Source organism: Lissotriton vulgaris, unplaced genomic scaffold, assembly GCF_964263255.1.
Source record: "Lissotriton vulgaris unplaced genomic scaffold, aLisVul1.2 SCAFFOLD_411, whole genome shotgun sequence".
NCBI classification, from domain to species: domain Eukaryota; kingdom Metazoa; phylum Chordata; class Amphibia; order Caudata; family Salamandridae; genus Lissotriton; species Lissotriton vulgaris.
The window spans coordinates 71,596-97,079 of record NW_028249862.1 but is presented as its reverse complement, the minus strand read 5'-3'; the positions used below and the strand labels follow the sequence as shown (position 1 = coordinate 97,079).

Below are 25,484 nucleotides of genomic sequence, written 5' to 3'. Positions count from 1 at the left end.
CAGGGCCCTCCTGGGAATTTTTCCCCAGAGTGGGCTTCCCTAAGGAGGTTTGAACAGACAGAGGTACAAACTTTTTGTCTAGTTATATTACTGCCACGTGGAAAGAGTGTGGAGCTCGTATCTGGCTCCTGGTCGTACACAGCATAGTCTGGACCGCACAACTGCAGTTTCAAGGTCACTGTCCGCTTCCCTGCAATATTCAACATTGGTGGGCATTCGTCTTCCGTGCCTCCTGGTCACTCCTGAGTGGCAAAGACTCTGTCTCCTCTGCTTCCAGGTTCTTCACATCTTGAATCCACCTTTGGGTTCCACTGGAAACTTTTACCTTCTCCAGCAGCTGCATCTTTCTGAAGTCCACCATTGAGTTTGACAGTAGCTTCCCGGGTGCAGGTATCCTGGTTCCTAAGCTATCCACGGGTGAGGTGGCTCTCCAACCTTCTTTCTTCCACAGGGTTTCTACAGGGGCCTCTTGGAAGGGTCCTTCTTTAAAATTGCAACTGTAACTTACCCATTGACTTGCATTGAGCCCCCGGTTGTGTTCCCACTCTGGACACAGCCTCCGTGGGGCTCCTGGTTACTTACCTTGGATGGTTCCTTGGGTCCCCAGCACTTCTAAGACTTCTGGGTATAGTCTTGACTTGAGTCGTGGTTTGCATACCACTATTTCAGTATATGGTTTGGTCCCCCTCCCCCCTGTTGACCGCTGTGTATTTCGTGCTACTTATCTATTTGTATTGCAAAGGTATTATGTATATCTCAGGCTAGGAGATTTGTATGTGTTAGTGAGTGTCTTATAATTAATACATACTTTGGTAAATACATTGTGTGGTTCTTTTTTACTTAATCTATATCTATAAGATTATGTTCTGGTAAAACAAGCTGCTTTACACTCCTTGTGGACCAAGCCTGAAGGCTGCTCTCCACAGCTACCACTTAGAGAGCTTTCCAAGGTTGTCTAAGACCACTAAAATCTCCATAAGGGTTGTCTGGTTTGGTGCAAGGTGCCAATTTACACAAGTGTGCACCATATACCAAGCGAGCTTCTCACAGGGAGCATATACAAGAACTTACTCAGCATCCTGAGGAGACCACAACATGTCCCAACCACGCTCTCAACTTGGGGTTTGAGGGTGAGGTTATTATCAAATTGTTTTGCTAAATTACGCGCCACAGTGGAGGGAGTCCGAGGGGGGAATGAGTTGGGTTAGATCTCACCTCCCTACCAAACCGGTTGGGAACCAAAAACCAACTCTTAAGTCTTGCTAGTGTTACATTGGAGAGTGTTCTGAGACATCCAATTAAACACTGCAGAAAGGCACTATTTAAATTTAACCATGGCAGTTGGCATGTTGTTCTCCTATTTTACCATCAACTGTGTCTCATCGGCATAGGAAATAATCTGAACCTTAAAGACTTCACCGTAGCCAGTGGAGCAAGATAGATGTTAAATAATATTGGGCTTGATGCTGCACTCTGAGGAACTCCATAATTCAAAGGCTTGGACTCTGAAGCAAACGGTGGCATTCACGCTGCTTGAGATCTATCCAAAAGAAAAGATCGTAGCCAAAGTAAAGCGGTTCCACCTTTCCCAATATCGTGGAAACATTGCAGCAGGATAGGGGAAATCGTAATAGGATTTGTCACCTCCGGTTTTAATTCTGAATTATGGGGGCTTGAGCAGGTTCGTACATGAGGATCTGAGAGTTCTTAGTGTTATTTAATGTAGAAACTGGCCATCACGTATATGGGAATGGTGGCTTTGAAAGCTCTGAAGACCAATAGAAGGATCTTAAAGGGAATCCTTTTGTGTACTAGAAGCAAATGTCGAGTTTTCAGAGCTGTGGAAGCTGAACTATGTCTGGGGAGTTTCAGCACGAGTCTGGCTGCCGCATGTTTCACGATCTGAAGTTTGTTGAGTATGTAGTTTGAGGAGCCTACATAAAGACTATTGCAGTAATCCAATCTGGAGGCAATGAGGACAAAGGCAACCGTTTTACTGGCGGCGAATGGGAGGAAGTAAAAAACGTTCCTTAAAGATTTGATTAAATTGAAGCATGTCACGGCTACCGCAAGCGCTTGCAGGAGGAAGGCGAGTGAGGTGTCAAATTTTACTCAAAGATTTCTTGTTACTTCAACAATGGCAGTGGGGTATCGAGTTTGCCCACCATGGCAACGGTGAAAAGCAGTTGGGCTTGCCAAATAGCAGGATTTCCATTTTGTCTGTGTTGCATTATAGATGGTTCCGTTGCATCCAAAAGACAACTTCAGTCAAACAGTTTCAAAAGTTTTCATCCAAAAAACCCTTTGTCCAATGAAAGAATCAGTTGGTTATCATCTGCATATGATGTTGTAGCAAGTCCAAAGTTCGCTATAAGGGAAGTATGAGAGGCTATATATATGTTTAATAACGCAGGGCTGAGAGATGAGCCCTGTGGAACTCCTGATATGAGAATGGTACTAAAGAGAGTACTGGTCTCCTACCTATTAGAAATAATTTGATCCACGCCAGAGTTTTGAGGGAGATGCCACAGTCCTTGAGTCGTTGAAGGAGTATGTAGTGTGAGATGGTATTGCACGCAGCGGAGAGATCCAGTAGGATCAACTCTGCATTGTTTTCTGCGTCTTGTGAGTTTTATGGTATCTGAGGCTTCCAACAATACTGTTTCTGTAGACTGTTTGGGACAGGAACCCGATTGCTGAAGTTGAAGTACATTAACATTTTTGAGGAAGGAAGTTAATTGGCAGTTGACTAATTTTTCAAGTATCTTGGGGAGTGGTGGAAGCAGTGAGATGGGGCGCAGTTTAGACAAAGTGGCCGTATCCCCCAAGGGATTTTTTTTTTTTTTTGCAGGAGTTTTACCACTGCCAGTTTCCAGTCTGAGGGAACATCAGTTGTGGATAACGAGGAATTACGACTTTTATTGGCAAATGGGTTTACTGTATCGACGGCCTTGTGGAGAACAGTGGGGTTGCAAGGGGCGTTGGGGGAGCCATATTACCAATCACAGCAGGCCATCCTCTCTTGTAAAAATAACCTTTCTTGAAAAGCTGTCCGGTGTGCTGTCCCTTATTTTGGGGTGACATCTAGTAGATCGTCATTTGTGGGCCGAGTAGTCTTGGGGAAGCATTGCTGAATGGGCAGTATTTTGGGCAGTATTTTTTCTTCAAAGAAAGAGGCGATCTGATCACAGAGATATCCCCAACTAGTGCCCTAGGATGAAGGAAGGCTTTGTAGATGTTAAAGATAGATTTTGGCTGCCGTTTGTTTTCTTCAATGGAATAAAAGTGAATGACTGGACACTTCAGCAGCTGTGGATTACTTATAGGAATTTCACCCGAGAAACTGTATTTTATGACATTGCCTGGGTGTGCTTCTGTGCATCTGGTTAATATTTGCATCTAGAATAGGTTGTAGGACTAGCGTATTTATACCCAAGGTGGGTGGGTATTGTAGCACCATAGAAGCACCCTCTTAATGGGATTAGATACTAATGGAATGTTAATAACATGAGTAACTGATATATTGATGTGCAGATATCTGTATACATAGATTTTGGATCATACTGGGCCTCTTCGATCTCGGCAGTAAAGTACGCTTTTTTTTGCTGCTTTGATCTGGGCCTGATAAACTCTCTAGATCTTTTGAAAGTGCTGCAAGTCTTCAGAATTGTACGCCTGTTGCCACTTTCCAGTTGTTTGCAGCACAGCCCCTACTCTGGTTGAGTAGAGCCACTGAACTGAAGAGTGGGATCTGCGGTTATTGGAAAATGTCACAGGTGCAGGCTCAATAACTATGTCTGTGATCCATTTATTAAATGAACTGGGGTCTTCTGCTTTAATAAAGCAGCAGCCCTCCTGAGAAGTGTTAAACCAGCCACTTACTAGAGGAGCAGCCCTGCTGAAAAGCATAGAAACTTCCCCATACTAGAAAATCAGCCCTCCCGGGAAGCATTGAAACCGCCCCTATTAGAAAAGAAGCCCTGTTGAGACCTGTTGAAGCCGCCCTTTACTAGAATAGTAGGATTGCAGAGAAGCATTGAAACCACCCCTTATTAGAGCATCAGCTCAGCTGAGAATTGTTAATACAGCCCCTTACTAGAGGAGCAGCCCTGCTGAAAAGCATTGAAACCACCCCGTACTAAAACACTAGCCCCACTGAGACGTGTTGAAACAGCCCCTTACTAGAGCAGCAGCCCTGGTGATATGCATTGAGCCAACTCCTTACTAGAACAGCCCCACTGAGACGTGTTGAAACAGCCCCTTACTACAACTGCAGCCCTGCTGAGAAGCTCTGAAACCCCTTTTCTTACTTTAACAGCAGCCCTGCTGAGAAATGCTAGAACTGCCGTTTACAAGAGCAGTAGCTGTGTTGAGAACCATTGAAACCACCCCTTACTAGAACAGAAGCCCTATTGAGAAATGTAGAAACATGCTCTTACCAGAAAAGGAGCGCAGTTGAGAAGCATTCAAACCATCTCTTACTAGAAAGGCAGCCCTGCTGAGTAGTGCTAGAACTGCATCTTACTAAAGCAGCAACCCTGCTGAGACGTGTTGAAGCTGCCCCTTACTAGAGCAGAAACCCTGCTGAGAAGCATAGAAACCACCTCTTGCTAGTAAAGCAGCCCTGCTGAGTAGTGCTAGAACTGCCCATTACTAGAGCAGCAGCCCTTCTGAGAAGCATAGAAACCACCTCTTGCTAGTAAAGCAGCCCTGCTGAGTAGTGCTAGAACTGCCCATTACTAGAGCAGTAGCCCTGCTGAGAAGCATAGAAACCACCTCTTGCTAGTAAAGCAGCCCTGATGAGTAGTGCTAGAACTGCCCATTACTAGAGCAGTAGCCCTGCTGAGAAGCATAGAAACCACCTCTTGCTAGTAAAGCAGCCCTGCTCAGTAGTGCTAGAACTGCCCATTACTAGCGCAGTAGTCCTGCTGAGAAGCATAGAAACCGCCTCTTGCTAGTAAAGCAGCCCTGCTGAGTAGTGCTAGAACTGCCCATTACTAGAGCAGTAGCCCTGCTGAGAAGCATAGAAACCACCTCTTGCTAGTAAAGCAGCCCTGCTGAGTAGTGCTAGAACTGCCCATTACTAGAGCAGTAGTCCTGCTGAGAAGCATAGAAACCACCTCTTTCTAGTAAAGCAGCCCTGCTGACAAGTGGTAGAACCGCTCTTTATTAGAGCAACAGCCCTGCTGAGAAGCATTGATGAGAAAACATTAACAGTATGGCCCCCGGTTAAAGCATGACACTAAATATAGTGATGTACAGAATTCCTCCAGTACATGTCATCTAGGCATCCCATCTAGACAGGCCCTCTTAAATTACATATTAGACCTTCACCCTGTACCCTACCTGTCCGTATCTCATAGACCCATTCTGGGGTGATTTTCCAGAGTGCACTTTTTAGGTCTCGTAGAGAGACCTAATGCCGTCCATCCACAAAGCTGACTTTTACGATCCGGATTTGGCCTCAGGGATTCACCCCAGCGAGACTGCTCCTCCCCCCTAATTACATGCCTGCTGTTTACTGTCTTGCCCTAGCCTTCCAGCAGCATTTCTCCTCCCCTTACCATTTGCTCCTGCCTCAGAGAGCTTCAAAGGGATCTGCTTCACACTTTACGGCCGCCGTGACTCACATTTCTCCTTCCTTCGTGCCCAGCCCCCCTCCCAGCGCTGCCTTGTTTCAAAGGGTAACTGGTCACCTTTCAGTTCGTTATTACTAGAATATGTAGGTAAACAGGTAAGAATGAGGTGAAACGTCTTCCCAGATATTGTTAACATGTGTACAAACAACTAAATAATTAAGTGACATTATCACAAATTATGCGGTATTATCCACACATTTTCTTGCCGCATAATTTATTCAACTCTGCTGCACAACTTGGTCCCTTCCTTCCATATAACTCAAGTGGCCCAGCACTAGTTTACAGAGTTTCTTAACACATAAATCTGCACGAGACTAGCTGACATATGATCCGCATTTGTAGATTTAAGACTGCACACTGAGGGAGGGGTGGGGAACATTTTTGGGCATAGATAGATGTGGAAAATGAAAAAGTGACCCATTTTCTCGGTATGTGCCTGCTCTTACTAAATGTATATTAGTGGAGTTTTCTTGCAGTGTGCAGAATTCACAAGCCTAGGGTCAGGATCACTGTGCATATGTGCACTGCAGTGTCCTAACTTTCTGCACAGCAGTTATGTATGTGTCATTCTAGAATCACAAGTGTAGAAAATGTAGGCAAGGCCAGTAAACTGTTTGCAAACCCGCACAGTGTAAGAAGATGGTGGGTGTTTTGGTTGCACGCACTGTTCACGAGCCTGGCAACCACAGTCGACAGTTACAAACGAGGAATCCTTTCATTCTTGACTTGTATTTCTGCTAGTGTGAATCTATTGCAGGCTTGACTGCCTTTCTGCTAGCGTGAGTCACCTGCCAGTTTTGCGCTCAGTTTCACACTTTCTCCATGTGTGAGCCAGGTCCGAACACTGAAAAGGTGTTGGAAATCCGGCCTAAAGACTGTAGGTGATTCCCCACTGGCTAGTGGCTATCTGGGGATCTTGTCTCGATTATTTTGTTTTCTTTGTCTAGAGTAGGGTATTAATTTTATTTGATAAAGGTGTCAAGTCAATGTCATGCTCATCACTCGTGCACATCCAATACTTGTTTGAGTTTGTGACCCATCCCCCCACTCACTTTGGCGCCCTTTCTGTCTCCCACCCCTTTTAAGCTTGTTGCACCCTGCCATTTCCCCCCCCCCCCCCCCCCCCCCCCCCCCCCCCCCAGCCCAAACCCAGTACAATTACTGGGTTACCCTAGAGTACGATCTAGGGGAACTGGTCTACTTAAAATTCCCCGGATAAAAAAAGCCAGAATGGGAGGCCGCTCCTTTAGAGTGTTAGCGACCAATAAATGGAATTCTCTTCCAGTGAACATCAAGCTAGCGGATACTGAAAGTAAATTTAGGAAACTATTAAAGCCCTACCTGTACACCCTCTAGTTTCAGGCCCCTTGACCTGGTCTGCCTCTTTCTCCACAGCGCGGGGATACGCCGGGATGGCGTCACCACGCGCTTTACAAACCCCTTTATTATTATTATTATTAATTTCCCCGAGACAACACCCAATGATGTCCTCTGCATCCGTAGCTCTGTTATTGTCCTACAGTCTCGGCAAGGTGAACTGTATCACTTGCACTCTGCTGGGAGCCCTTCATGGCCCACTAGTTCTGTATCGCACAAACTATGCCTAATTCCTGCATTATGCCCTTTGGTGCTGGTCCAGCCACGAGTGCCATACTCCCGATATGTTTTTGTCAAGCCTGCAAAATCTCTTCGTAATTGTCCCCTTTGCATAGACGACCGCCCGCACCACACCACCTTTTGTCCCCTAACCAGACCTCCCTCGGAAACAGAGCCCCCAACCCTTGAACGCCCCCGGCAGACCGATGCGCATCTCGCCACACCTCTCCTGCAAACTTGCCTCCCTCCGTGTCCAGCATGCCCAACTTAAAAGCAACTTCACCCCCCCCTTATTGTCCTTGAGTCGCCCCTCCGCACCCCGCAGCCAGCCTTCCTCCAGAATCAATCACCCCCTCCCCCCCCCCTCCCGCCAGCTCCCACTTGTGGCATGTTGTCCTTTGCTTCTTAGCTAATGGTGTGGCAGCATGGGGTGAAAGGGAGACAGACAAGAAAGGGGGCCGATGGGGGTGATAATACCATTCTTGCAGCCCTGGGGCCATGTTTCTTTCGCTTATCTAGCAGAAAACCGAGCTCCACCGCGACCGCCCACGCACTGCCCCCCCTTACTCCCCCACTCAGTTGCACGAAGCGTTAGTCGCATGATTAGGAGCCAGCACACCGCACAATCCTCGCCTCCAACATGCTGCCAAAGGACAGCCCACTTGCATCCAGCACCTTACACCCAGGGCCTTACACCCAGATGTCACAAGCCTCCCCACTCCCGATGGGACAAGCCTTCCTCCAACGGCTGCTCATGCTCCCCCCTCATTGACCACAATGCAACCTCATCATGACAAGCCTTCACGTGTGTCCCCATCCCCAAATTTCACACGCTGCCTCCCTGTATTTGCCCTCATCCCCCTGCCGTTGTTCACGTTGCCCAGAGTGAGCACCCTGGCAACCCTGCCACATTCCGACACGCTCCACTGTCCAGCAAGACGCCGCCTTCTACTGCCACTCATTATTAAGCCTCTGTCACCTTCCATTGCGAGACCTCTCCGCCCCCCTGGCATCCTGGCGACCCCGGGGGTGGAGCACCATGTGCAGCTCCGTGATGACCAGACCACTCTTAGACCCTAATTTCCGACCCCGCGCAAGCTAACCAAGGACGCCAGCAGCTCCCACCATCTTATGCAGCCAGTGCCTGACCAACTTCCCCTTTTCCTTCGGCCTCTGCCCTGTTTAGCGCTTGCTATGCCACCCACTCAGTTAACCTTACCCGTGGCATGTACTCTCCGCTGCCCTGCCCCCCCACCATTCACTCTCTGGAGAGTGTAATTACTAGTGCGGAGGAATTTAAAACCTGGTGCCCTGCATTGTGCTGCACGTAGCCCAAAACAATCGTCATTTACATTGATGGAGTATAACTTTCACTCTGCTCGGATGTAGGGACATTCAAAGATAGCATGCTTTTCATCTATTAATCCTCCAGAGGATTGTGAAGGCGATGCATTGCGCCTCGTCCATTTGGTGAGCGGAAACCCTTTTCATCTTTCAGTCCATGAGTGCGGATTGTAATTTAAAAACCGTCCCCACCCACGTACGGGTTAATCATCACGTGTGTCTTGCTTCTTCTGGGGTGGAAATCGGGTTGCCATCTCCACGGCATGTTTTTTTCAGTGCCAGTAATAAAAAACCCACACGTTTTCCCATAAAAGAAGGGGAGAAGCGGATATACGGTTATCTTGGGTGCGCTGATTATACTAGAGCGATGGGTTATGTTACCCGAAGGTGTCAGAGCGCTTCACAATAGGAACAGTAATGATACATGAGAACAGTACAAGTGAACACATTACAAAAGCAAACGTTACATTACATGAGGCAAAAGTGACACGACCATCTTTCTCCGAAGCGAGGCAGAAATGCCTCGGAGAAAGCAGGGTCATTTTTAGGTCGAGCTATTACATCCCGCAGGGATTAATAGCTCGAAAATATAGTAGTTGAAACAAACTCTTGACCAAGCGAGGATTGTCCCCAATGCATGTGAGGTAATCAAGCGTGAGCCTTCACCAGCGCGCGCTTGGCCTCACTTCTCACTTACACCCCCTCCTTCACTCCCCCTCGCTCGATCCCCTGCTCCCCTGCCCCCCGCCCCACCCGACTTGAAAGGAAACCTCGCACACCAAGCCTCGCACACCAACATTTGCCTTTATCTACTCCCGATATGCTCGTTCCCTCCCCTTCCCCCGGCTCTTTTATCTACTTGTTTGGCTAGCCTGCCCTCTTCAAGGCTGCACCCTAGAAGATTATGTGACGCTCGAGCAATCTGCTGAGAAACGGCATCAAGATTTTTTTTTGCTCTTTTATCTACTTGTTTTAAACGTCTTCTCGTCTATGAAAAATTACAGAATGACCCTTATCTATGTATGTTGATGAATTCTAGCATTTGAATTATCGAGTATTAATCAGTTTACCTTATGTGGGGGCTCATGAGTTACTTCTGGTTTTTGTGGACGTTTTGTCTCGTTGCATTATCTGATTATCGTTGTCACAGACAAGTAACACAGAGAAGCATTCCAATGTGCAGCACAGTAGTATCGGAACAGAAACGTTCATTGTTACATAAGCCAGCTGCAGTACTGTAAGGTCCCGTTCTGAAACAAGAGCAGTCTCAGTAAAGACACAACACAATGTTCAGCAGGCCAGTAGCCGTACAGAAACAACCCCCTGGTATGTCGCACAAACGGTACTAAAATATCCCTTTCAGTACAGACACAACACGTTACTTACAGCAGATCCGCAGCAGTACAGGAACATTCCATTCTAACTGAAAACCAGCCATAACGCGGCCACATCACATTGTTATATTATACTAACACAGTAATCAAAATACCAAACCTTTCCATTGTTACATCAGACCAGTAAACGCACAGAAACACACCATTCGGACAGCACACCAGTCACAGTAAAGGCCTTCTTCCCGCTGCTGCTATTTTCTTTCCGATGCTTGTAGAATTGCATCTGCTTTGGTAAAACCGGTAGCGGTGGGTGGCCATTTCGTATTTCATTCTGTGTACTTCGAAAATGGCAAACTTGTTGTGTGTAGACTCAAAATGGGAGCCAACTTGTAAAGGTATAACAATAGGTATGCAAAATAAGTTTGTTATACCATTCCCAAAAGGCAACCACTGTGTATCTAGATGCAACATGGCAGCCATCTTGACATGTTACTTTGTATACTTATTTTTATACTATTCCAAGTTGTGAGTCTTATTGTGTTTACTGTATAGATGCAGTGTGGTGACTTTGTTGAAAGTATATCAAATAGCATTTTCAAGATGGCCATACAGCACAACTGGCTTTGTTAGTGTTTGCTTCACAATTCTACAAGCGTTGGTAAAGCCAGTACCAAAAAAAAGCAAGTAATCTGAATGTATGGCCGATTGGCTTTTCCAATGCTTGTTCTTCTCATGTTGGGCCCTCAAAGGAGAACAGCTTCTGTAACATTCTTTAGATTGGGTTACCTTATCCTACCTGTGCTTACGTTTAGAAAATTGTATTTTAGGTCTCTCCTGAGACGGCGCTTTTGCAGTTGCTTATGAGACATTTTGTTAGCATACATGGGTCTTACAGCTCGCCCATTGCTCACTAATGGTTGACTGCATCAACACTCATTTCCACCACCACCACGTCCACCACCACCACGTCCACCACCCACCACCATGTCCACTACCACCACCACATCCACCACCACCACATCCACCACCACCATGTCCACGACCACCACCACATCCACCACCACCACGTCCTCCACCACCAATGCGTCCTCCACCACCAATGCGTCCACCACCACCATGTCCACCACCACCATGTCCACCACCACCATGTCCACCACCACCATGTCCACCACCACCACGACTACCACCACCACCACTACCACATCCACCTCCACCATGTCCACGACCACCACCAAGACGTCCACCACCACATCCACCACCACTACGTTCACGTCCACCACCACATCCACCACCACTGCGTCCACCACCACCACGTCTACCACCTCGTCCACCACCCATCACCACCACCATGTCCACCACCACTACAACTACCATGTCCACCACCACTACCACCACCACATCCACCACCACTACCACCACCACATCCACCACCACTACCACCACCACATCCACCACCACCACCAAGACGTCCACATCCACCACCAAGACGTCCACATCCACCACCACTACGTCCACCACCACCACATCCACCACCACCACGTCTACCACAACCACGTCTACCACAACCACTTCTACCACAACCACTTCCACCACAACCACTTCCACCACCACCACATCCACATCCACCACCACTGCGTCCACCACCACTGTGTCCACCACGTCCATGTCCACCACATCCACCACCACCACCACGTCCACCACCACCACAATCACCACCTCCACCACCACATCCACCACCACGTCCACCACCACCACGGCCACCACCACTTCCACCACACCCACCATGGCCACCATCACTTCCACCACCACCACCATGTCCACCATCACTACCACCACCACTACCAAGTCCACCACCATGTCCAAGACCACGTCCACCACCACTACGTCCACCACCACCATGTCCATCACCACTGCGTCCATCACCAGCATGTCCACCTCCACCACCACACCCACATCCACCATCACCATGTCCACCACCACCATGTCCACCACCACCACGTCCATCACCACCATATCCACAAACACCACATCCACCACAATGTCCACCACCACCATGTCCACCACGGCCACTACCACATCCACCACCACCACCACGCCTACCTCCACCACCACCACATCCACTTCCACCACCACGTGCACCAGCAAGTCCACCACCAACTCCACCACTACATTAACCACCACCACGTGCACCACATCCACATCCACCACTACATCCACCACGTCCACCACCACATCCACCACCGCCACCACGTCCACCACCACATCCACCACCACAGCGTCCACCACCAACACCATGTCCACCACCAACACCATGTCCACCACCACCACCATGTCCACTACAAACACCACCACCACACCCACCACTACCTCCACCACCACCTCCACCACCACCACCACCACCACCACCACCACCACATCCACCACCACCATGTCCACCACCACCACGTCCACCACCACCACGTCCACCACCACCACGTCCACCACCACCACGTCCACCACCACCACGTCCACCACCACCACGTCCACCACCAACACCATGTCCACCACCACCACCATGTCCACTACAAACACCACCACCACACCCACCACTACCTCCACCACCACCTCCACCACCACCACCACATCCACCACCACCATGTCCACCACCACCACGTCCACCACCACCACGTCCACCACCACCACGTCCACCACCACCACGTCCACCACCACCACGTCCACCACCACCACGTCCACCACCACCACGTCCACCACCACCACGTCCACCACCACCACATCCACCACCACCACATCCACCACCACCACATCCACCACCACCACCACATCCACCACCACCACCACATCCACCACCACCACCACATCCACCACCACCACCACATCCACCACCACCACTACGTCCACCACCACTACGTCCACCACCACTACGTCCACCACCACCACATCCACCACCACCACATCCACCACCACCCCATCCATCACCACCACGTCCACCACCAACACCACCACATCCATCCCCACACCCACCACCAACACCACGTCCACCAACACATCCACCACCACCACCACATCAACCACCACTATGTCCACCACCACCACATCCACCACAACTACCACCACATCCACCACCACACCCACCACCACCACACCCACCACCACCACCACACCCACCACCACCACATCCACCACATCCACCACCACCACATCCACCACCACCATGTCCACCACCACCATGTCCACCACCACCGCCACCACCACCATGTCCATCACGTCCACCACCACGTCCACAATCATCACCTCTGTTAGAACCGGCTGTCTCTAGTTGGCAGAGGTATGCACTTCTGACAAATAGGGACACTCCTTTTCTAGTCAGGGCAAGGGGATCACACCCTTCGATAACCCCTGCTCACCCCCTTGGTAGCTTGGCAGAGCAGAACAGGCTTATCTCAGAGGCTGTGCGTTAAGCAATTATGACCACATACAGTAATACAGTGAATACACTACAAATGGACACGACACAGTAGTATTATAAAAAATAAGTCTTTTTATATAAGGCTTAGCACAAGACTAAATAACGCAAAACTGTACACAATCGGAATAAATATGTTGGGAAGGGAAAAAGGATAATTCAAAGGTAGTTTCTTCTTTTAGCACAAAGTTTTAGTATCAAGCAAATCTTCTTCTTGGAAACACAGTTCTTAGCAACAGGGCAACCCACACGGGGGCTACCTGACGTCGAGGCAAAGTTAATCCAAAGGTTCGGCGTCGACCGCGAGGAGCGCTACGTCGAGCCTGGAGTCACACCCGGACTCTTGACAGCACAGTACCATTAGAAAAATGAAGCACACGATGATCAGCGGCGTCGAGCAATCCGGCGTCGCGTCTCCGGTGCCGATCCGGCCTCAGCAGGCGTCGTCGTTGATGATGCGGTTGCACAGAGTGAGCAGCGCTCACGGCGTCGAAGGGCACACAGGTGATGCGATCAGCAGCGGTGCAGACACGAGGTCCACTGGAGCTAGAGCCGTACTCCCACTCACTGGCGTTGCTGCTGGCGTCGGTTGGGCCCAGCGTTCGGTCGTCGTGATTGCTGGCTCTTTCAAAGGTGCTGGACTCACGGTTCCAGCAAATAGCATTTTAAGCAGAGGAAGTCCTTTAGCCCTGTGACTTCAGCAGGAGACTGGCACTCTTCCAGTCCTTGGAGATTTTCTTAGCAAGCGTGAGAGTACACACAAAGTTCCTCTCTCCTGGTTCCTTGGCAAAAATAAAGAAGCACTGCAGGATTCCCCCAACAACAGCACACTGGCAGAAGGGGTAGGCAGTCCTTAGATCAGCAGGCCTCTTGTCCTTGGTTACAGGGTTCCTTGTCAGAAGTGATCTGATTTCTTAGTTCAGGGGTCCTTCTCTTATACCCCTTTTCGTCTTTGATCCCTTTGTCCATGCCGGGGGTTTCCCAACATCCTGGGTCTGTTGTGGGTGGAGCCAGGCAGAAGCACCTGGCCTATTCACTGAGCAGGGCTGGGGCCTCAGACGCCCAGCAGGAGGTGGAGCCAGCATTGACACTGGCAGGAGCAGAGCTATCGGCCTCCTGGCAGGAGGTGGGGCTAGGATCGTCCATGGCAGGCACAGGGCCATCAGCCGCTTGGCAGGAGGTGGAGCCGGCATTGTATCAGGTAGGGCAGGCTATCAACAACTACTCTCCCCCTACTCTCAACGTAACTGTCCCACTCACCCCACACTGACTCATCCAGACCTGTGGAGCCACCCAGCTCCTGTCACACACACGCAAAACCAGCAGAAACCAGATATGGTTAGACAAGAAAATAGACACCTTCTAAAAGTGCTATTTTCAAACCCAGAGTCCACAAACCATCCACACCAACGGATGCGTAATTAAACCCCGAGTTCAGGGATACCAAACTCGACATTGCACCATGCTCCCCGAGCCAGCTAGGATCATCGCACTAATAATCCCGGCGGCCCATTCTAATCAATGGAGAGCAGGCTACCTCGCAATAGTGAAGAACCAAGATGGCGGTACTTCACTATCAGGACATGCCAACTTGGTCAGGCGTGTCCTACCTCAGACTTACAATGCACCCTGCCCGCGGGCCTACCATAGGGGCGACTAACATGAAGCCAAGGGAAGGTTTGGGGGCTGGCAAGTAGGTATACTCGCGCAGCCGCGTGACAGCACTAGGCTGCACGTGGGTCTCGCAATGACCGACCCGTAGATATTCTTTTACGAGGCCGCTCCTGTGGGTGGCACAACACGTGCTGCAAGCCCACGAGCGGCATTTGTATTTACAAGCCCCGGCACTCCTGGTGCACTAGACGAGGGACTGACAGTAAACCAAATAAGCCAAACATGGATACAATAGATACATCAATTTAACATAGGGAGCACTTGCGCTATGGCACTGATCAGCAGTGACACAGCGCTCAAAGCATATACCAGCAAAACATCGTAAAACAGTAGAGGCAAAACAGAACGAATGGAGGAGAGACTCAAGCCAATGATGTCGGGTCTAACAACCTCCACCACCACCACCACCTCCACCATCACATCCACCACATCCACCACCACTACGTCCACCGCCACCACGTCCACCACCACACCCATCTCCACACCACCATCACCAACAACCACATCCACCATCACCACATCTACCACCACCCCCACATCCACCACCCCCACATCCACCACCCCCACATCCACCACCCCGACCTCCACCACCCCGACCTCCACCACTACGTCCACCACCATCACTTCCACCACCACCACGTCCACCACATCCATCACCACTATGTCAACCACCACCACGTCCACCACTACCACGCCCACCACCAAGTCCACCACCACCAAGTCCACCACGTCCACCACCATGTCCTCTACCACCACCACGGCCACCATGAGGCCACCTCACTCTATCTATCGCCCTCACTCTATCTATCGCCCTCACTCTATCTATCGCCCTCACTCTATCTATCGCCCTCACTCTATCTATCTGTCGCCCTCACTCTATCTATCGCCCTCATTCTATTTGTCTATCTATCTGTCTATCTATCTATCTATCGATCTATTGCCCTCACTCTATCGATCTATTGCCCTCACTCTATCTATCTATTGCCCTCACTCTATCTATCGCCCTCACTCTATCCATTGCCCTCACTTTATCGCACCCACTCTATCTAATGCCATCACTCTATCATATCTATCTATCTATCTATCTATCTATCGATCGCCCTGACTCTATCTGTCTATTTATCTATCGCCCTCACTCTACCTATCTTTCGCCCTCACTCTATCTATCTATCGCCCTCCCTCCCTCTATCTATCGCCCTCCCTCTATCTATCGCCCTCCCTCTATCTATCGCCCTCCCTCTATCTATCGCCCTCCCTCTATCTATCGCCCTCCCTCTATCTATCGCCCTCCCTCCCTCTATCGCCCTCCCTCCCTCTATCGCCCTCACTCTATCTATCTATCTATCTATCTATCGCATCACCACAGCATCACTTGTCGCCACCACAGCATCACTCGTCGCCACCACAGCATCACTCGTCGCCACCACAGCATCACTCGTCGCCACCAAAACACCACTCAGCACCTCCAAAGCATCAATCTGTGCAACCGTTCAACAACAACTGGTTCAAATATGTTCTCTCAATGTTTCAGGCTTTATTACAAATGTCACAAAAAGATGTTAATATTTCACTTCTGTTCTTGGATTTTCGTCACAATTAAATACACTGAACATAATCTTCACAAAAGTTATTTTCAAAAGATTAACCTATTGCCATTATAAATTACAATAGCTTTTATTTAGGTATTCATTATTAAAAAATGTTTAAAGCCATTGTTATTTGTAATATCAATACATCTAAGTCACGTAAATACAACACATATTGCATTACAAATGCTATAGGAGTCACATTTGCGAAAGTTAAAACTATTGGCATTGTAAATGACAAATCTAGTAATTTCACTATTTTCAAAACCAACACAAATAAAAAATTGGTCATTTACAATATCAATAGCTCAAACTTTCATAATGCGAGACCTATTGCATTGAAATGCTTGTTCCATTTGTAGCACTGGCTGCAAAATGGCCTAGCGAGGTTAAGCACTTATTACCCATATCTTGTGTAACCTGATTACTGTGAAGGCAGCCCTTGTTTTCCATCCTTCAAAGATCAATACACTTAGAAATAATAACTAGGGAGACCAACCATCCGTAAATTTCACGGACAGTCCGTAATTGCGGCCAATTGTCCATTGTCCATGAAGGATTCTTTAACGGAAGCCATTTGGCCGTAATTTTCACCGGCCACCGGTCGCACCACCCTGAAGCCGGCACAGCTTCCACCCACCACCCTTATTGACTCCAATGCTGTAGTGGTCTGGTGTAACAGACTCCGATGCAGTACCAAAGCTCAGATACCGAGCAGCATTGGAATATCACCTTCACTTAACTCAATTATTTTCAAATGGACCAACCTTCGGGAGGATGGAGGCTAGAGACGACTTCTCCATGATTCGAACTCCTAACCTGTCAAAACCACTTTGAACAGGTGATAAACATTCAATACATTAAGCCATGCCTCCGACTTTAAACTGCAAACTTCTATGCTTCCCTTTCAGATATATCCCTTGGACTTGTTTATCTTTAAACCGTACCCAACATGTCCTCCTACTATAGTGTGGCCCTTCACCCTACCAGACAGGCCTGCTTTGCAGAATAGGAAAAGTAATATTGTAATGTGTTTGTGTTTTCTTGGAGACACACAGTAGCTTAAACAAAGAACCATCCCCTTTAATTTAGGCTGCAACTAGCTCTCCTGTGATGCATATGTGTTAGAACTTACATATAAATGTGAATACTCTTTATAATTGAGGAGCGTGCTGCAATTTTTTTTAAATTCTAAAAAATTAGTATTACACAGAGGCAGCACGTAGTTCTCTTCCCAGAGCAGAGCTTAATTACTGTTACTAAATTGTAAGCAAACCTTGGTTCTTCAAACATACAGTCTATACTGTAATAAAATAAAGAAATGGCACAATCCCACCCACACTGATTAAAAAAGTATGGAGGACAATCAGTTAAATCAGTTCTCTTGGAGTATCTCCTTTTTATTACTGTACATCACAGTGGGGAATGGCAAAACTAACATTTTCGAAAGAGAGCTTGTCTTCTCATTGTCTTGTCCAGGAGGGGGTGAGGAGCCCTACCCCACCCTGGAAGAGACGAAGATGATATTTAAATACTGCATGCCCACCCTGGGTGGTTCCTATGCCCAACCTGGATGGTTCCTGCCCCCCCCCACACTGTGGTGGATTCTGCCCCCCATCTCAATGTGGTGGCTTCTTCCCCCACACCCCTGATTGATTTTTGTCCCCCATGTGGTGGATTCTGTCCCCCCCCTAACCCCCAAACCTTCTCTGTGATGGCTCCTGCCTGGGTGGCTTCTGCAGCGAGGGTGAAGTTCTTGATGGGCCTCTTCTTTCTGCAACTCTGCAGACAAAGGCTCAGCTCAAAATTAATATGAAAAGGTGGGCGAGTGAGGAAGTGAAGGGATGGGATGGGATGGGATAGGTGGGTGGATGGCTGGATGGATTGATGAAAGGATGAATGGATTGAATAGATAGATAATGAGAGCGGATGGATGGATGAGTGAGTGGATGGATGGATGAGAGAAAAGGTAAATAGCTGGTTGTATAGGTGGAAGTGTAGCTGGATGGGTAAACGGGTGGATGGATGAGTGAAAGGAGGGATGAGTGAAAAGGTGGATGATAAGCGAGTGGGTGGATGGATGATGGATCAAACCCTGATCTTTGGACTGGGTAAGAGTGGTCTGCTTAATTCAGACACTCTGTTCATCACCACCCCCTTTTCTGAATCGTTTTTGGCCACTATAGGTGTGGCAGGGTATACTCAGACATGAGTCCCTTTCTCACTGCTCCATCAGGATTCAAGCAAGCCGGGCCGAAGACGGCTGAAATGCCAGAAACCGGTCCCCGGTAGCTTGTCTCCTTTCTGGTGAAGAATTGGCTTGGTAGTTTAGTCTGCCCTGTTCCCATGATGCACTGGGCCAGGGACAGACTGATTTGCATATAGCCAGGTTCTGAGCTGGGATGGGGCAGTGAGATAAATAACGGTGATGGATCAAACCCTGATCTTTGGACTGGGTAAGAGTGGTCTGCTTAATTCAGACACTCTGTTCATCACCACCCCCCTTTTCTGAATCGGCTCCTGCCTGGGTGGCTTCTGCAGCGAGGGTGAAGTTCTTGATGGGCCTCTTCTTTCTGCAACTCTGCAGACAAAGGCTCAGCTCAAAAATAATATGAAAAGGTGGGCGAGTGAGGAAGTGATGGGATGGGATGGGATGGGATAGGTGGGTGGATGGCTGGATGGATTGATGAAAGGGTGAATGGATTGAATAGATAGATAATGAGAGCGGATGGATGGATGGATGAGTGAGTGGATGGATGGATGAGAGAAAAGGTAAATAGCTGGTTGTATAGGTGGAAGTGTAGCTGGATGGGTAAACGGGTGGATGGATGAGTGAAAGGAGGGATGAGTGAAAAGGTGGATGATAAGCGAGTGGGTGGATGGATGAGTGCAATGATGGATGAATTGATAAGTGCAATGGTGGATGGATGAGTCAGGGTGGATGTAAGGATGGATGAGTGAGTGAAAGGGAGGGTAGATGGACAAAATGATGAATAGATGAGTGAAGGGATGGATGAGAGAAAGGATGGATGAGTGATATGGTCAATGGATGGATTCATGAGTGGAGGAGTAGATGGATGGATGGGTGGGTGGGTGGGTGGGTGGATGGAAGGAAGTGAAAGGGTCGATGGAGAGAGAAAGGGCGGATGGATGGATGGATGACTGAAAAGGTGAATTGGGTGGAAGTATGAGTGACTGGGTAGATGGATGAGTAAGTGAAAGGATGGCTGGATGGGTGAAAGGGTAAACAGATGAATGGATGGATGAGTGAAATGATAGATATAAGGATACATGATGGATGGGTTTGCAAATGGTTGAATATGTTTGGATATGTAAAACTAATTCTATATTCCTGCCGAGCAATCTAATTTCCAAATTGATGTATTCAAAAACATTAAGTGTGATATCAATCAAAGTTTAAATGACAAGTATAAGAACTATAAGTCCAAATTCTCATCCAATGAACGCCGATAGTCGATACCTGGCGGAGATACAGATCGTAACTTTGAATTGGGATATAGGTAAGACAAATTCTCGTGAGCTACGTGACCCCTAGTTTACAATATAGATATTGTTTAGTAGACCTCTGATATTGTGGTTCTTTGCTTGTAGACCCTGAGTTTAAAGATTGAAGTGAAAGTGACATTACGGGAGCAGAGTGTTTGACGCCCATGTACCAAGTTACTGGTAAGGGGAGTTTTGCGCAAATTAATTGGCACTTGCTTGATTATATTGAAATAAGTAGGAGTCTGATTCTTTGAATCCTTTATGATAGATTCGTTGAGGAACATACACATCACTATTGCATAACGTATTACGTGGGAGTGAAGAAGTGGAGAGGTACCAGCTTTTTAATTATTATTTTACTATTACTAGTTAAATGTTTGGATACATTTTTTGAACTAATGGTTGAATGTGAAAGAGTGTTATAACTTACAACTAATCTGGCATAGCTAATTGGTATAAAATAAAATAATGGACAAAGTGGTGACAGAGCTAAGAGTGTTATTCCAGATACTGTTGATCCTCTGGATAAACCCTTGCCGAAAGGAATTTGATATTGAAGAATATTGGTTCATGACTTAGGTAAAAAATCTTTTGTAAACACGAATTTGGCGAAAAAACCTGATTGTTATGCTGTTGTTTTTGACTTGACACCGGGATCCACATGAAATGATTTTTGATATTTGTCACTAAAATGAGGGCACTATGTTTTCCAATTCACCTAGGTCGTGATTTTTATCTAGTATAACTTAACACTTTTACAAATAAGTGGACTATTATTATTGTTGATATTTGTCTTTATAATAGCTTATATTTTGTATTAATTTGGCTTGCAGCCCTGAGGAAGTTGGTTGGCATGAGATAAATGCCCAACGAAACACGTGTTGGCTGCAGTGGATGTTCTTTGAAACTTGTGAAGTTTGGAATTTGATTTGAGAATTTGGAATGAACTTTGAAATCCAATACGCTCTTTGATTGAATACAGGACATTTTGGATTGAACTTTGAAACTTGGAAATTAAATACGGATCAAACGCACCTCAAGATTCGGGTGTCTGAATGTTCATTGGATGAGAATTTGGACTTATAGTTCTTATACTTGTCATTTAAACTTTGATTGATATCACACTTAATGTTTTTGAATACATCAATTTGGAAATTAGATTGCTCGGCAGGAATATAGAATTAGTTTTACATCTTGGACCATTCCAGGATAATTAAGGAAGTCTGGTAACCTTCCTTTCCAGCCTAGTAGCAGTCGCTTTAAATATCTTGGAACCTTAATATCAGCCATACTCGTAGCTGTGCGCCCTTTGTCCATGTTACCATTTCTGTTTGTATATCATGTTTGGATATGGATGGGCTTACTTATATACTGTTGCGCAACCTCCTCTGATGTGTCTGTAAAACTTCACTTTTGTCCTGAATTTTGACAATTTGTCCTGAATTTGTACACTCACGCTCCTGAATTTGCACCAATGCCAGTAGGTACCCTAATAGTAACTTTTTTTATTCTTACTACTTAGAAATGCCAACTGTGGTATTAAGATTTGTATAAAAAATTGCATTATTAAAGATTGGGCTCTGGAAGCCTAAATATTCAGTGCGCAGTTGCTGGTACAGTGAATAATTGGCCAGATTTCACTCACTGTTGTCTTCCTGTACAGGGTTCTCATGGTCGACAGGCAAGAATCCCGCCCTGCAGAATGGATAGCAAGAAAATTCCTGTCGCCCATATCTTATCTCTTCCCGACCGCCTTGTCGGTGCCTGTGACTTCAGTGGCTCGAGCCATGGTGAACACTGCAGTAACGCCGAGTGACCAGAAGGTGGAGCTCCTGGACAACAAGGCTATTCACAGGATTGGCAAACTGGAAGAGAAAAAGAAAAGCTAAAGAATGCGCCTATTGATTTAGCATGGTTATAAATGTATCGTGTAACGTTTAGCTTAATTTGCCTTTTTGAATTTGATATAAGTTGCTTTAATTTATATCATTCGGGTTCTTGTCTTGATCGAAATGTATACTGTTTTAAATTCACTCGATGCCCTAGAAGAGAAGTCTGTTTGTTGAAGCCTGAAAATGCTCTGTTCTCGAGACAAAGGACTAACAAAGAGATGTTATGAGCCTGCAGGGGGTAATAACTTCCCCCTGTGTTTACAGAATATGTTTATCAGGCGCTGGGGTGTGTCATTTGTTTACGTTTTTGGGGTGGTACTTCGTGCTTCTGCAGGACACTGAACCTTTAAGGCAGACTGAAAAAAGTGAATTGTGCGACTCTGTACAGGACAAATGTGCCTTATCATATGGGTGCTTAAACGATGCCTAGTTAGGTAAAGTGTCCAAGATCACTTGGTGTGTATGTGCATGAACACGACGCTAGTCCCTTAAACACTAGCCAGCTTCCTGTGTTAATCCTATGCAACTGTTTATTTCTGAGAGCCAAGGAGTGCTGAGTAGCTGGTACAACCAAGGATGCGAGTAGGATCAGGGGTACTCTCTGGCTGGAGAGCGGTGTGGGACCATGAGCTCTGTTTATACACTCCATGTCTGGCAGAAGGTTTGCTGCCACTGTACCGATGGCCTGCTGTTGGCAGCTGAGGTCCAGTGGACATTGGCTGAAGAGATTTAAGAGATCCCGCTCTCTGCCCAGTTTACGGGTCAGTCTACTGAAGGGCTTCATATATCAAGGGAGGGGCTACAGGGAAGGGCCAAAGGTGCAATCAAAAGGGACTTATTAGCGGTGTTTAGGGTTCGCTTTAGTGCTTTAGATCTATGATGTACCAAAGAGATAGAAAATAAGGGACCACAAACAGAAGTCCCAGCGAGATGCATGGCTTCATATCCTTGCACCAGATCCGTTCTTCTTAAACACTCTTGAAGTTTAGCTCAGTAGTTACTGCACTGACACTTTTATTCATTTATTTAAAAGCTTCGTTTATGGTCCTTTATGCACAGGGTGACATACCATCAGTGTACGTAGCACACGTATGTTAACACGCTTTAGTGAAGTTTACATTTAGGGCAATAGTAAATCAAAAATATGAATGTTTCAGAAGCTGAGCAACTTACTTGAGGTTTTAACAAACGCACTGGAAGGTGTGTGTACATTCACAGCCCAAAACTTGGGTACAGTAGTGTTGGGGAACCCTGCCAGTCCGTTTACGCATTTCAAATATTCTATTTAAAATGGCAAAACACCAGGTGCCTCTCTGATAAAAGCAGGTCCTTATCCTCAACCCATCTGCTGTACCGTGAAATGTCTCTTAAAGGCCTCAGATATGTGTTTGTGCTGCAGAAAGGCTAGTCTATGCCTTACCTCTTAACTGAGGTAAAATGCACTACTAGTACTGTGCCATTTGGCCCTGCTCTGATGTAGTGCCTATGGAATGATATTGCCAAGAGCAGGACCATATAACAGTTACCATCCTTTCCGACCAGAGGACACCAACAACCACACCACTATCCACACACCCATGTCGCACAATCACATGTACACTGTGCCTGGAAAGCACAGGCTGAGATAAGCAGCAACTCCAAGAGGTAGCGAAGCGGAGAATGTCACTTTATACAAAACCCATGCAACATAACCTGAAAAGGCAAAAACTAAAGGAAGTGTGACTCACTTTTTATCTTGGTGATGGGTAACTGTATTTTAATGTGTCTTAAAAATGATAAGAAGTTATGGCCATGTGATGTCGGAGTTTTAACTCCATTTCCTTTTTCATTCATTTACATGTTTATCACTTTTTTTATGGGGACTGTCTGAGCAAAAAAGGACCACTGAAAAAGGATTGTCTATGCAGTGAGTCAGGAATTTTGTGAAACAATAAAGGCATTCTGTCCAGCCGCTGTCTGATTTTTAGTTACATGTAATCGTTGCATATACCAAAACCTCTGATACTGAATTGTATTACTACTTGAGGGACCCTTTGGGAAGAGTTGTGGACTTAGCCCACTAATGCAGTGGTTTAGTCGTAAACCATCCCTCTATGTTCTTCATCATTCTGATTTGGAGGGGCTGCTGCATGTGATCTAAGACAGCCTTCATATTTTCGTAAGTACATTTCAGGAGTCGGGCAGAGATTATAAATGGTGAAATTAGTCCAAGTGACAAACTTTTAAACGACATCGCTTTTAGAATATTGAATATCTATTGCAGAAAAAACAGGGCACCATGGGAAAATAAGTCAGATTTTTAAGACCCCGTCCACAAAGCTTTATTACCTATTAGTCAACACACAACTACTCGCAGAATAAGCTTTGTGAATTGAGCGTGACCCAGTGCAGTTCGTTATAAATGTTACAGCTGTGTACTTTCACTTTCTTTCAACAAGGGAAAACCAAGATGACTGGAAGTGAGACCCAAGGGCAACCAATGCTTAATTAGAGCCGGTGTGAGGCACCAACACTCATTTTTGGGGAACAGCACTTATTTTTACTCCTGGGACATTTCCAAGAGCAAGAGAGGGAAAAACAAACAATCGTCAAACAAAGAAAAAAGACTCAACACTGTCCCCAAGGGATAAAGCAGGAACCTATCAGACTTGTCTAATAGTCAATTCAAGAGGCTTGAGGTGGATTCCGGACTACCAGCCTGGTATTTAGCACGCCAACAACAACTGCCGGTGGACTGCTTTTTTTTTAATACTGTTAAACTCTGGAATTCCCTGCCGCTGTATCTTCGCAGGGAACCCAGTCGTCTAGCCAAAACAACTAAAAACACTTTTGTTCCATTAAGTCCCACTTCCCCTCTCGTGTTAGGCCTAGCGTTGGGATGCTCCCTGGTAGCTATGCGCTTTATAAATGTTTCTGTCATTTCATTTCATTTAATAGTGTCAGTCTCAGGTTACTGAGCAGAGCTTCGGGCACCGGTACTAATCCTTTTACAAATTAAGCACTGATGGCAACAACACCAAGAGTATTTCCCCCAAGATTGACAGTGAGGCCTAAGGCCCAGAAAAGTGCCCCAAGAGTGGAATTGAGGCCTAATGCCAAGACCGGTGACTGAGGTTGCTCTGTGAAGATGGACTGTGCCCAGGCCTACTGCACCTCCAACATGTCGCTGCAATTTTGCGTCTGTCAAGGAGCACAAGAAGGCAACAGGATTTTGGTCCCTTTTCTTGACTCCAGTTATAGAACAGAAACAGATTTATTCTCTAAATAACACTACATTTGACGATTTTAGTAGATGTTAAGCTATGATGGAGAGAGTGATGACAACCCTGGTAGAATTGATTATATAACTGAATGCAACAAAAACATATGAAACTAATGTAATCTAAAATGTAGAAGGAAGCAAAGTGTTTTGCAGCATGAATGGTTTCTGGATTCACATGCTGGGCCGC

At 46.9% G+C, this 25,484-nt stretch overlaps 1 protein-coding gene across 2 annotated transcripts in view; it reads left to right on the top strand.

The window, feature by feature from the left end:
* Nucleotides 1-23,983, top strand: part of HTATIP2 (HIV-1 Tat interactive protein 2) — a 216,525-nt gene extending 192,542 nt beyond the window's left edge. For both annotated transcript variants that reach the window (XM_086950426.1, XM_086950425.1), the window contains exon 6: nucleotides 21,807-23,983. In XM_086950426.1, the coding sequence (XP_086806552.1) occupies nucleotides 21,807-22,032 (226 nt within the window). In that variant the 3' untranslated portion in view covers nucleotides 22,033-23,983. The remainder of the gene's footprint in view (nucleotides 1-21,806) is intronic.
* The last annotated feature ends 1,501 nt before the right edge of the window (nucleotides 23,984-25,484 follow it).